General features: G+C 45.3%; 1 protein-coding gene across 21 annotated transcripts in view; it reads left to right on the forward strand.

Annotated features, from left to right (window-relative positions):
* The window catches only part of R3HDM2 (R3H domain containing 2), a 246,597-nt gene that overhangs the window by 207,431 nt on the left and 25,586 nt on the right, over positions 1-13,580 (forward strand). For 18 of the 21 annotated variants that reach the window (XM_070740945.1, XM_070740946.1, XM_070740959.1 and 15 more), the window contains one exon: positions 2,598-2,840. In XM_070740945.1, coding sequence (XP_070597046.1) covers positions 2,598-2,840 — 243 coding nt within the window. Of the gene's footprint in view, positions 1-2,093; positions 2,178-2,597; positions 2,841-13,580 lie in introns of all 21 variants that reach the window. The other 3 variants (XM_070740953.1, XM_070740950.1, XM_070740952.1) reach the window with 1 other exon arrangement.

Consider the following 13,580-nt stretch of genomic DNA (forward strand, 5'->3'; position numbering starts at 1 on the left):
TTCAAGGACTGATAAGGATTGTTTCTTATTTATACCCTATGACAATCATTAAGTGTTGTACTTCATGATTCTTGACAAATATATATATTTTTATGTACGCTGAGAGCATATGCACCAAAGATAAATTCCTTGTAGGTCCAATCACATTTGGCCAATAAAGAATTCTATTCTGTTCTGTTCTGTTCTACTCTACTCTACTCTATTCTACTTTATTCTACTCTATTCCTAATGCCTGGGAAATGCTGCAATTCTTTTATACAAAAAGAAGTGTGGCAAGAGTGAAGACAATAAATGCAATAAATATTAGCTACCTAAAAGCACCTGAGAAGGTATTTGGTAGAATTTTGTTTGAAATGGAAAGAGAAGGGACAATGAGCCAAATTTAGTAACTGTGATGCTGTTTTTATGCCAGGCAGGAGTCAATAGACCAGGTATTTACTTATTTTTCATTGAGAAATGTAAGAATATAGTCAAGCATTTGAGAAAATAAATGGGATATTCAACCAATGCTTCAGTATTAAGTAGACAGTAAGACCAATGTGTCCCTTTCGTTGTTTAGTGATAAATGTATAAAGGAATGTTTATTGGGCATGTTAGAAGTGTGTTGAGTGAGGATGGGAATGTACAGTATGTGTACATTCATGTGCAGATAATTGACACCAGAAATGATTTGCAGCAAATGTTTAATGATAACGATATTATGAGGAATGTGGGGCCAAGCTGTTGTGAACAATGTAAGTTATATATAAGTAGAACCAAAAAGCAAATAAGTGAATTTGTGTGCCTTGCTAGAAAGCTTACTAAAAATGGAAGAAAATGAGAAATTTGAAGATGTGAAATACTGGTAGAATGATTTTGGAAATAAGTAAACAATATGGGGGGGGGATGCATCATTTGTTCACATAAACAGAATCAAGGAGGTTTGAAGGGCAGAATGAATTATATGATGGAAGACGAAGGGACTGAGAAGATAGTGTGAACTGAAAAAGTCATAATTAGATGGAGAAGATAAAATCCCAAGAAATAGGGTTTTTATTTATTTTTCTTATTTCATGCCTTTTAATTTCTATGTGTTGTAAAGCATTACTTATTGAAAAGGGAGTACTGTGCTGGACCTGTACGTGAATACACAGATGTATCCCTTGAGTCTCCTAAATCTTAGTCCCTAATTGAAGGCCAAATAACCTATTGCTCCCACAACATTTTAAACTAATTCCCATCATTCCCACCAGCAAGGAGAATTTCAAAGGACAGTTTGTGTTATGGAGGCCATTAAATTGTCTTACCCAGCCTAATAAACAACTGGGTTGTGTAGGAGCTGGTGTGATTCCTGCATATTTGCCATAGTCTGACAAGGCCGAAACGTGGCCTCCAGGAAGGACGTCTTTGTGACGTCAAAGCTCCGCCCATGGAATTCCCTATTGGGATTCCCCACCTCCGTTTCATCCTCCAGATCGGCCGAAAACGCCGCCGCCGATCGCAAAAACGGCGCTCCGCCGGGCACCGCCACCCGGCTGTAACCTTCTGAAACAGATGGGCGCTTCTCGGCAGCCTCCGGAACCCGAACCCGAACTTTTGCCGAATTTCCGGGTTCGGCGTTCGGGAGAACGCCGAGAAGCCCCCCAGCTGTTTCAGAAGGTGACAGGCGGGCAGCGGCGCTTCTCGGCGGCCTCCCGAACCCGAAAAGTTCGGCAAAAGTTCAGGTTCGGGAGAACGCCGAGAAGCCCCCCAGCTGTTTCAAAAGGTGACAGCCGGGCGGCGGCGGCCAGCGGAGCGCCATTTTGCGATCTGCGGTGGGTTCGTAAGTTGAAAAAAGTTCGTAAGAAGAGGCAAAAAATTTCCGAACCCCAGGTTCATATCTCAAAATGTTCGTATCACGAGGTACCACTGTAATTCCTTAAAATGACTCTCTCCTTCTCCAGAACAAGGTCTACCCACTTTACATGGTTTGCTGTGGTGGCTTGCCATCTATAAAAATCACCTTTAAAAATGTGTTACTGCGGTGTTTATTTTTTTTATAGCAAATGCTCAAAAAACATTGTAAAATTTAGGAATGCCCAATTAGTCATTTAATCTTCTTTGATCGCTTCTAGGTTGGATTCTTCATTTTCCCAGCTTTTTCCCACAGTCATAATGCAAATTCCAATACGGCTTTTCAGCTGTCAGTTGGCAAAAATGGAAGTATCATTTCCTCCTTGAGCACTTTGAGGGTTTTAATTCAACGGTGTAGAAATGCTTATCTGTACTTCATTATTTTTCATTCTATCTTTTATTTGTGGAACTGAACAATAGTTCTTAAGTATGTCTGGTATAAAGGTGAGTGTAGGATTATCACGTGGGGTAATGAATCAAGGTGCTACAGTAGCACTGTTGGATTTTCTCATTCCCTTTCTCCACTTCCCACCAACTTGGTGCATGTGATTTTCTCGTTCAATCTTCAGAAAAAGGGCTTGTATCCCTGCTAATTGGTGTGCTTTGCGGGCGCCTTGGTGCTGTGTTCACACTGCTAGTGGTTGGTGCTGGCACTCTGTGCATGCTAATGGAAGCAAGGCCCAGTATTTCTACTTAATTTTGTTTTGGCATTTGTTTGGCTACAGGCTGATGAGCTCAGCAACCCCTTTGGGCAGATCAGCCTGAGCCGCCAAGGATCCACTGAAGCCCCTGATCCATCCTCTGCCATGTTCCAGCAGCCAATCATGTCCCAGCATCCTCAGCAGACAGGATTCATCATGGCTTCCCCAGGACAGCCAATCACTGCCTCCAACTATTCTGCCTCAGGGCACACGGCGCCAGCCCAGCAGGTCCTCCAACCCCAGAGCTATATGCAGCCTCCCCAGCAGGTAAGTAGCAGCACCGGGTGTAAAGGTAGCGCTTCAATCAGACTGTCTTCTGCTATGGTTTCCTTAGGATATAGAGAAGAATGGTACAGTCCACCAGCATACATTCCATTATAGCACAGAGGGGCAGTTGTGGCTCCCAACTGAATTAAAATTGGGAGAAACCACTATTTGTTTGGGGGAATCCTGTTCAAGGGACAATGTGTATTATGGTTATCTGTGTAAAAATAAAAAGGCTATTATACAAAGACACTTAAAATAATGGGAGGGGAATATACACCATTATTTTTTTTCTCTAAGCAAATTGATCCTAGGGAAATCGTAAGAGAATTCATGTAATATCATCACAAGACAGATTAGAACAGTATGGTCTCAATTTGTTGATAAATTGAAAGTTTTGAAATGGAATGTATGCTAAGTCATCATACTGTTTTAGGTTAGCAGTTATGCAAAGTATAAGAACAGAGTAAAAATAGTAAGCAAAAGGAATGAAGGGAAGGGGAAGGGAAGGAATCTTAAAAGCAATTAAGATCGTTTGTTTATAGAATTCACTTCCAGAAGAGGTCGTGATAGCTTCAAGGCAGGATTAGACAGATTCATGGATTCCAAGCATATAGATGGTTATTGAAACGGATGTCCAAGTGTCTATGTTGGTTGAGGCAGGCAGGATTCCCTTGAATACCATTTGTTGGGGGTCAGGGGAAAGGGAGGGTTCTGCCTTCTCTTTCTGCTCAAGATCTCCATGGACAATTGGTGGGTCACTGTGTGACACAGAATGCTGGACTTGATGGGGTTTGGCCTGATTCAGCATGGCTCTTCTTATGTTCTTAAGATGTATTTAAAGAGAGAGAGAGAGAGGGAAAAGGAAACACAGTTACCTGTGTTGATGAAAATTCCAGAAACCATTCACTATATCTCTCTATACATTTCTAGACCATCTTTGCTTCTTGCCATAACTGTACATGGCTTTATATGTTACAGTTTCTTTTTGAGGCTCTTATTAACTCCATCCAACTATGTTTTTATTGGACTTTCTCCTTCCCCCATCAGCCCATTCATTCTTGCATCTTAGACCTGATTTGTAATTTATTATTATTATGTATTAGATTTGTATGCCGCTCCTCTCCGAAGGCTCGGAGTGGCTTGATTTGATCCTCATTAGTTTTTTCTACCTGACTACTTCCATTACCATTTTTTCATACTGGTTACTAATTGTATTCAGTCCACATTAAATTAATCCATTCATTCCTGACCCCATCTAGATCTTCTTGTTTTACCATACACTTCTTTAATAATCCGTTCTCGTATCATGTATCTCACTCGCATGCAACAAACTGGTGCAAAGACACACTCACACAGAGCCATTTTGACTTTTTAAAAATAAAGATTCACTTGTTGCAACAGATCACTTGTTACCTACTACCTTTTCTGTGAGCATTAACATTTCTGCTATCCATTTTTTCATCTTTAGTAAACATGCTTCCGAAGGACATTATTTTATTTGTTTGCGCTAGGGTTTTTGGGTTGGGTTTTTTTGCTATTAATGTATAACTTAAAATTGTTTGTCCTACTTTCTCTTACAAGTTCAATTCTCTTTAGTCTTTTCTGCATGAATTTTTTAAATCCCTACTTCTCACTGCATCATAGAATCTGTCCACCATTTTTTGTTAAGGTACCAGTCTAAAAATCAGTAGACTCTGAATTCTAGTTCCACCTTAGTCACAAAGCCAGTTTTGTGACTTTGAGTTAGTCACTCTCTCTCAGCCCTAGGAAGCAGGCGAGTACACACAGTTTATATAACCTTTGCCTAAAAAACTGGAGTCTCCAGGTGTCTACACTGATTCAAAGGTACAAAAACAAACAAGCAAATAGATTATCAGCCAATAAAATGTTCATGTCCTTGATTAGCCAACCTAAGTTTATCTCAAGTAATCTTTATTGCCCCGAATCTTCGAAGGGCGGCATACAAGTCTAATAAATAATAATAATAATAATTGTAATTTTAGTACAAGCAGTCTTTAACCATAGATACATTAAACAATCATTACATGTCCTCGCTAGGTGATGAACTACTCAATAAGCAGTATAAAATCGTTGTCTTAATAACTTATGATCCTAGAAATACTAGTATTCAAATAGTATGTCGCAATACAAATAGCAGGGCTGCCAGAATTTTTTTTTTATAGGGGCCGAGCATTGATGAATGAAAACATCTTTGTAACCAAAACCTTCCCAAGAATAAGAAATTATCCTAATACTTTCTTAGCACTTTTTCCAATGAGCTGTAAAATGTGTCTCATGTGGGCCAGTAGCATATATAGTGTCATATATGCTTTAATTCTTGTCAAATCACATGGGAATCTCAAACTATTCTTCATTTCATTTGAGTTTTTTTTCTTTTTCTTTTTTCACTTCATCAGCACATTTCTTTGGTACTTTTGGGAAAGGGGAGGGGGACATCTAAGCAGCAGTAACGCCCCAAAATGAGGAGAGAAGCAAAATAGACGCTAACAGAGTAGCATACACATAATTGCTGACTTGAGCGGACAATAAATAAAGCATCAAGGCATTGCATTGACTGAACATTTCTCCACTTGCACTGCTACGGAGAGTCCAACATGGGTTATTCTTCAGCTCTGCTGGAAGGGACTGAGTTAAAAATTAGCATAAGTAATTGGTCCAACCCCCTTGCTGCCCTTACCGGGTCAGTCTAAAAAACTCAGTCATAGTGAAGGGACACATGAGTTTTTTCTCCTGACTCAGTGTAGTCGATTGAATTAGTTAATAAATATTTACTGTTTTCCTGTTTTGAACCTGTTTAATTCTTTCTTTCTTTCCTTTTTCCTCTATTACAGATGCAGTGGTTGTTGACTTACCTCAAGAGGAAACCGTGATTAAGACCGGGCCCCTGCTCTGCGGAGTATTGCCTGCCACGCTATCCCAGGTCGGAGCCTCTTCCCCGAGGGGTACTGCTCCTAGGACCGGGAGTCGCCAGAGGAGGGGGTCCCCGGCCTGAGGGCCATACCCCGCTCAGAGCGACCGCCGAGGCGAGCTGGAGACTAGAAGACCTCCCAGCCTTCAAAATTGCCGCCTGATTCGGAGGAAGGAAATTGAACGCGGAGGAGCAAGCGACCCGATTACAGTGCGCGCGGAGAGCGGTAACCGCAAAATAGCCGATCATGGCATAGAAATGCCTCGGCCAGAGCCAGCATGGCGATTCACACAGGGCGCCGCCATCTTGGCCCTCCTCCTCCTTCAGGCAACTTCCGCCCGCCTTTTTTTCCTGAGGCGTGATTGACACCGGGTGTCAGGAATAGCCAGGACTTCCTGTCCGAATCACAGGAAGGGGCAGGATTAAAGAGGCGACGGCCATTTTTAGTGAACATTGCCTGACTCACGTTGCCTTGTTTCTTTATCGGTAAATAAAAAAAATACTTACCAAAACGATGGCTGAGGTTCCACAGCAAGGAACAACAGAGCCACTGGCCGCCAAGCCGAAGGAGAAGTCCCACTCCTCCAAGAGTAAATCAAAAGGTACACAGTCTTCCTCCGCCCTCAGAGAGGCAGAGAAAAGGATCAAGGCCCTGGAGGACCAGTTAGAGGCCCAGAGACAGGCCCCAGGACCTCGGCCTAATACTCCAGCACCAAGCCAGACACCGGCAGCGAGTATTAGCGCTACCCCCCCGAGACTCCCGGAGGGGATGGGGGCGGCTATAGACAAGGATTGGTCACCGGATAGGTTTGGGGCCCAATGCAGGTGACTGAAACAGCCAGGCCCGAGTTTGCCATACCTTCTACCTCATGGCACATGGCCCCACAGCCATTACCATCGGCTACTTTTACCCCGACAGCAGCGGGATTACGTTCATCCCCAGACACATGGCAACGCATGCCCCCAGCCCTGCAGGACATGATTGCTTCGGCATATTCGCATGGCATAGCAGCAGGGGTTCAACAATATACCTCAGCTGCTGCCCCTCCTACTCCTCCTCAACCTCCTCAACCTTCTCCCCCTGTTCATAGGAACATATGGGCAGCGCCTGCATCCCCGGCACATGATTCCTTTCAAGAAGAGGCCGGGTTTAGGGGTCAAGGATCTGACCCAGATGATGGGCTATCTGAGGATGAGGCGGCACCCCCAGAACCACCAACTTATGCAGGTCTTTTCAGGCCATCTATCTTTAGGGTGCTGCTCAACAAAGCAAGACTGGCAGTCGCTTTGGGGACAACAGACAAAACCTCTGATTCACCAACGGTCCCTCTACCAGCCAGCAGGGTACTCTCAGAACCGCAAAAAGAAGCAGATGTCATACCTGCTCCCAAGCTGTTCCTGGACAACATTAAAAGACCGTGGCAGCACCCAGCAGTAGCCTTAGGCCCAACTGTTTCAGAACGCAAATTTTACGCGTTTGACCAGGATCTGGAAAATTTGCTGGAGTTCCCATCTATCGATCCACCCATAGCAGCCCTGGTGTCCAATGCCCTGGTCCCCTCTGACTTGGCAGACGGCCTAAAACCGGAGGATCGGAGGGCAGAAGGCCTAAGCAAAAAATCCCACCAAATGTCAACATGGGCCTTGAAGGCAGCTTCTGCGGCCTCCTTTTTTAACAGGGCCTCGGTGGTATGGCTCCAAGAGATGCTCACGAAACTGGGACCGGAGGACGGCCGCCTCAGACAAGATCTGAACAAACTTTTGGCGGCAGCAGAATTCTTGGCAGATGCCACTCTATCCGCATCTCGATTCTCCTCAAGGGCCTTGGCAGCCAACCAATCATCGCGCAGACTACTTTGGCTACGCTCATGGCAGGCGGACGCGAAGTCTAAGTGGCGCCTGGCCTCAGCACCATTTGACGGAGCCAAACTGTTCGGGGAATCCCTCGACAAGGTCCTCGTAGAGGATAAAGATAAGAAGAAAATCATGCCCAAAACTTTCAGACGGCAGGATAGGCGCACTACACCTTACTACAGGCGCCAGCCCTTTCGGGCGGAACCTTCCCCCAACTCACCCCAGGTCGGAAGGTCCTACACACAGGGGTCTTTCACCCAGCCCGCATACAGAGGTAACTTTGGCGATCGGAACAAACAGTTCCAACAATCCAAAAAACCATTCAGGGGCTCTAACAGGGGAGGCTACCGCCGAAATAAATGACTCAACTTCCTTCCCCATCGGAGGACGGCTACAGCACTTCACCGCCTCCTGGGAAGCTATATCTACAGACAATTGGGCACTAAATACAATAGCCAGGGGCCTCACAATAGACTTTATCCACAAGCCTCCTTCCAGGTTCTTACAGTGCCCAGTAATTCACAACATCCACAAGCGCAACCTCCTGCACCAGGAGATTTACCATCTATTAGAAATTGGTGCCATAGAGGCAGTTCCTCCTCACCAGGAGGGACAGGGCTACTACTCGATTGTTTTCATAGTACCCAAGGCCTCGGGAGGTTGTCGCCTCATTCTCAACCTCAAACAGCTGAATCTTTACGTGAGATACCACAGGTTCAAGATGCACTCCTTGAGGTCAATACTAGCAGCTATCCGCCGACAAGACTGGCTAACTTCAATAGACCTCAAGGAGGCATATCTACATGTCCCAGTTCATCAGAACCACAGGAGATACCTCCGCTTCTGCTTCGAAAACAGACATTTTCAGTACAAGGCCATGCCATTCGGCCTATCCTCAGCTCCCAGAACATTCACAAAGTTACTGGACATTCTCACTGCCAACCTCAGGACCCGTCCTTTACGCCTCATGGCGTATTTGGACGACATAATTATACTATCCAACAGCCACCACAAAGCTCGGCTCGATGTGGAGGAGACCATCAGGACCTTAGAGACTCTAGGGTTCTCGGTCAACTATCAGAAAAGCCATCTTGTGCCAACCAGGTACTTACCTCACCTAGGCACCCACATAGATACCATGTCAGGCAAGGTTTTCCTGTCACCAGAACGCCAACTCAAGGTGAAAACTTTAGTAACAGAATTACAACAAAGAAGAACAGTGTCACTGGCTTTTCTATCCCAGTTGCTGGGAGTCTTCATATCTTGCATAGACATTGTACCATGGGCCAGGCTACACGCCAGGCCTCTTCAGTGGTTTCTCCTTCCCTTTCAAAGGGCCAAAACAAGTCACTCTTCCAAACAAGTGTCAATACCATCAGAGGTGCGCCGGAACCTTCCATGGTGGAAATCATCAGCCCTTCTACAGGGATCAACCTTTCTCCCTCAAAAGGAGATAACCATCACAACAGACGCAAGCCTCCTGGGCTGGGGCGCCCATTCCAATGCAGGAGTAGCCCAGGGCAGGTGGAGTCCGGAGGAGCTCGCATCTCCCAACATCAACTTCCTGGAGCTAAGAGCGGTACATCTGGCTCTAAGACAGTTTGCCCATCACGTGAGGAAGCAGCACGTACTTATCCTCACGGACAACGTGGCAACGAGGGCCCATATCAACCATCAAGGAGGCACGAGATCGGGCCGCCTCATGCTCGAATCTCGGACCCTATTCCGATGGGCAGAACAACACTTGGCCTCCCTGAGAGCAGAGCACATATCGGGCATATCCAACATCCAAGCGGATTGGCTCAGTCGGACGACCATCGACCCGGCGGAGTGGAGTCTGGAGGCCGACCTGTTTCAGGAGATCACTTACAGGTACGGGACACCGGAGGTGGACCTTTTCGCTACACACCTGAACAATCAGCTACCCAGATTATTTTCCCGTTTCCCAACACCAGGGGCAGAGCAGGTCAATGCGTTGAATTGCCCTTGGCCGGAGGGCCTACTCTACGCCTTCCCCCCGGTGTGCCTACTCCCCAGAGTAATCAACAAAATCTTCCGGGAGCAGGCGGAGGTGCTACTGGTAGCTCCATATTGGCCCAGACGTCCATGATTTGCGGACCTGATGGAACTATCCATTACCCCACCATGGAGAATCCCACGCCACAAGGTGGTCCTGACGCAGGGGTCAGTATACCACCCCGAACCCCACTGGTGGAGTCTTGCCGTGTGGCGCTTGAAGGGGAGAGACTACGGAGAGACCTAGTACCGGAAACAGTGATTCCCACCATTCAGGCCGCACGCAGGCCATCTACCACCAGGATCTATCAAGCAACCTGGAAAGCATACTGCGACTTCTGTACAACTCAGGGCCGTGATCCGCAGTCACCCTCAGTGATACAAATTCTTGAATTCTTACAAGCAGGCCTGGACAAGGGGCTGGCACCCAATACCCTGCGACGTCATGTGGCGGCCATCGCTACCATCCTCAAGCTAGACTTTGTTCACCCAATCTCCAGACACCCTTGGATTCGAGACTTCATCAGGGGTGCAGCGAACATCAGGCCTCCACCGGTACATCGCTTCCCAACCTGGGATTTACCACTGGTGTTACAGGCTCTCACAGGCCCTCCCTTCGAGCCCTTACGTGACATTCCTTTGAGACTACTTTCCCTTAAAACTGCATTCCTCACAGCAATAACGTCAGCACGGAGGGTCTCGGAGCTGTCAGCCCTATCGGTTAGACCGGATTTATGTATCTTCCACACAGACAGGGTGACCTTGCGTTTAGATCCGGCCTTCCTTCCCAAAGTGAACACGGTTTTTCACAGGTCACAAGACCTCATCCTACCGGACTTTTGCACCCGGGGCTCACATCCACTAGAATTAAGATGGCACAAACTGGATGTTCGTCGAGCCATCAAAATTTACATACGAAGGACAAGTAGCTTCCGAAAATCGGAGGCATTATTCGTTTCTTATTTCCCGGCTTCCATGGGGAATAAGGTCTCCTCAAAGACCATTAGCTGTTGGATCCGCTCCTGTATTATCATGGCATACAAATCTGCTTCCAAACCAGTACCAGGGGGCATCACGGCGCACTCAACAAAGAGCGCAGCTACATCAGCAGCTTGGGCGACACAGGCGCCGATCGAGGACATTTGTCGAGCAGCAACTTGGGCTGCCCCCAACACCTTCATTAGACACTACCGGTTGGATAAGTTTGCTTCCTCTGAAGCAGCATTTGGATGCAGAGTACTGCAGCGTGTGTGCTCAGAGACTGCGCCCCTGGTCCAGACTTTTTCCCCCCCCTAAAGATGGAGCTTGGGTATATCCCATGTTGGACTCTCCGTAGCAGTGCAAGTGGAGAAGAACCGTTGCACTTACCTGAACGGTCTTCTCGCTGCACTGCGAGGAGAGTCCAAACCCACCCGGCTAATTCTCTTTGGCCCAGGGTCTCAGTTCCATAGACTTTCCATTTTAAAGTTTAACAGTTCATTGTGTTAATAAAAGTTATTGGTTTACGGTCACTATGACTTCGTTTTATTATAAGACTGACCCGGTAAGGGCAGCAAGGGGGTTGGACCAATTACTTATGCTAATTTTTAACTCAGTCCCTTCCAGCAGAGCTGAAGAATAACCCATGTTGGACTCTCCTCGCAGTGCAGCGAGAAGACCGTTCAGGTAAGTGCAACGGTTCTTCTCCCCACATTCATCTGCAATTTCTGGTTGGCCCAGAATTGGAGACCAAAACAAAAAAACCAGTATGCATAAGCGGACATATTTTTGCTATATAGACAACATTCCCCTATTCAGCAATCAGGTATGATCAAATTTGTGTTGTACAAACACGTGCTATATAAGAACTGATTACATTTATTCTTAGGAATACTTTATACTTCTATTACATCCCACTCCTTTATCATTTAGAACTATCCTGTTCTTGGAAATATTCCAGAATTCATATCTACTTACTTTACGGTATTCTTCCTTTAAATCAACAAATGTACAACTCTTTCTTTCTTTCTTTCTTTCTTCCTTCCTTCCTTCCTTCCTTCCTTCCTTCCTTCCTTCCTTCCTTCCTTCCTTCCTCCTCCTTCCTTCCTTCCTTCCCTCCTCCCTCCCTCCCTTCCTTCCCCCGCTGTCTCTCTCTCTTTCTTTCTCTCCTTCCCTCTCTTCCCTCCCTCTTCTAAGTAATTCTGCATGTTGAACAGCAATGAAATATAGCGTTTTCTTGTCAGCCGTGTCTGACTTTCGGGAGGGCTAGCATTGTTTGAAGACATTTTCCATGCTTATATGGCCAGCATGGCTATATGCCAAAGACACACAGAACACTGCTACCTTCATACTGATGTGGTGTCTATTCATCTACTTGGCATTTGCATGTTTTTGACCTGCTAGGTAGGCAGGAACTGCAGAAGTAATGGGAGCTCACCCTGTTGTGCAGAGTTGGGTCTTGAACCTGGGCTGTCAGCGTCTTTAACCATTGAGCCATCTCATCCCCTCAAATATATATACTGTATAGTAAAACTATACATTACAACTATACAGATTTAAACTTCAGACTCAGTTTGATCTTGTGCTGGAGACCATGAGTTGTAGTCCTGCCCAAGCCTTGAAAGCCAGCTGGGTAAGAGCCTCGTTGATGCAGTGGTTAGATTGCAGTACTACAAGCTGCTTCTGCTGATCACCTGCTGCCAGCAGTTTGGCAGATCAAATCTCAGTAGGCTCAAGGTTGACTCAGCCTTCCATCCTTCCACGTTCGGTAAAATGAGGACCCAGATTGTTGGGGCAATAGGCTGATTCTCTGTAAACCGCTTAGAGAGGGCTATGAAGCACTGTGAAGCAGTATATAAATCTAAACGCTATTGCTATTGCTATTTTGGACCAGTCATACACTCAATCAGACGCACTTCACTGGGTTGTTGTTTTGGGGAAAACAGAGGTGGAAGGAGTATTAACTTTTCACCACCTCGAGATGTTTATAAAAATTAGAAAGACAAACTTTAAACAAACGAGTTCAGTTCAAAAGAAACTGACTGAGGGCCCTAACAAACATCACATTGTGGTTAGCTCATCAAACCGCACCAGAACTCCATCCATAACAACAGGTTTTCACTAGGCCTCTGAAAGACCGTCAGGGTTGGGTCTGTCCACATTTGTAAGGAAACTGTTCTGCAAAAGAGACACCATTACAGAGAAAGCATGAGTTCTGCTGACATTGTTTCATTAATGGGAACTGGTGACATTGCTTTGCTAATGAGACCCAGAGCATAATCACATCCCTCATCTTGGCTTAAAATTGCACTGCACTTCCCAAATTTTAGTTATTGTTACCTCTCCTCTCTTTTCAATCAGAGTTCAACCAATAATCTTCCCCAGCATAATAAAGAAATAATCCCTCCCTTCTGCTTTATTATATATTATTTCCATTTGTATAAGAAAACAAGGACCTTCTTTCAGTTATGAGGAACAGATGCAGCCTTCACCTAGTCACATTAAACAAGATGCAGAGGCACTCCATAAGAAAATTACACCCATATTTTAACATTTCCTCAGTTTTACTGTCTACCTCTGTATCTTTTCACAGTGCCATCTATGCTGATGATTGCAACATAGATCTTGCAGACATCAGGTGTATTACAGGCGGTGCTTGTCAAGCTTAAATAATTTTTAGAAACTGAAATTACAGACATGAAGCATCAAATGTGATTTTATGAGTTCACTAAAATCTTGCAAGATTCTCCAGCCAGCAATAGCTAGCTGGAGAATTCTGAGAGTTGAAATCCACAAGTCTTAATCAAACCCGAAGATTACAACAACAACAACAAAAAATTCAGCAAAAAGACAAAATCCATAAAGAATTTGCAGTCATTGACAAATGTGGCTATTGCCTTTTCTCTAATTAAAAAAAATCATTTCTGTGAGAGCAGAAGCAAGAAAAAACACGACCTGGTCCT

Source organism: Erythrolamprus reginae, chromosome 2 (genome assembly GCF_031021105.1).
Source record: "Erythrolamprus reginae isolate rEryReg1 chromosome 2, rEryReg1.hap1, whole genome shotgun sequence".
NCBI classification, from domain to species: domain Eukaryota; kingdom Metazoa; phylum Chordata; class Lepidosauria; order Squamata; family Dipsadidae; genus Erythrolamprus; species Erythrolamprus reginae.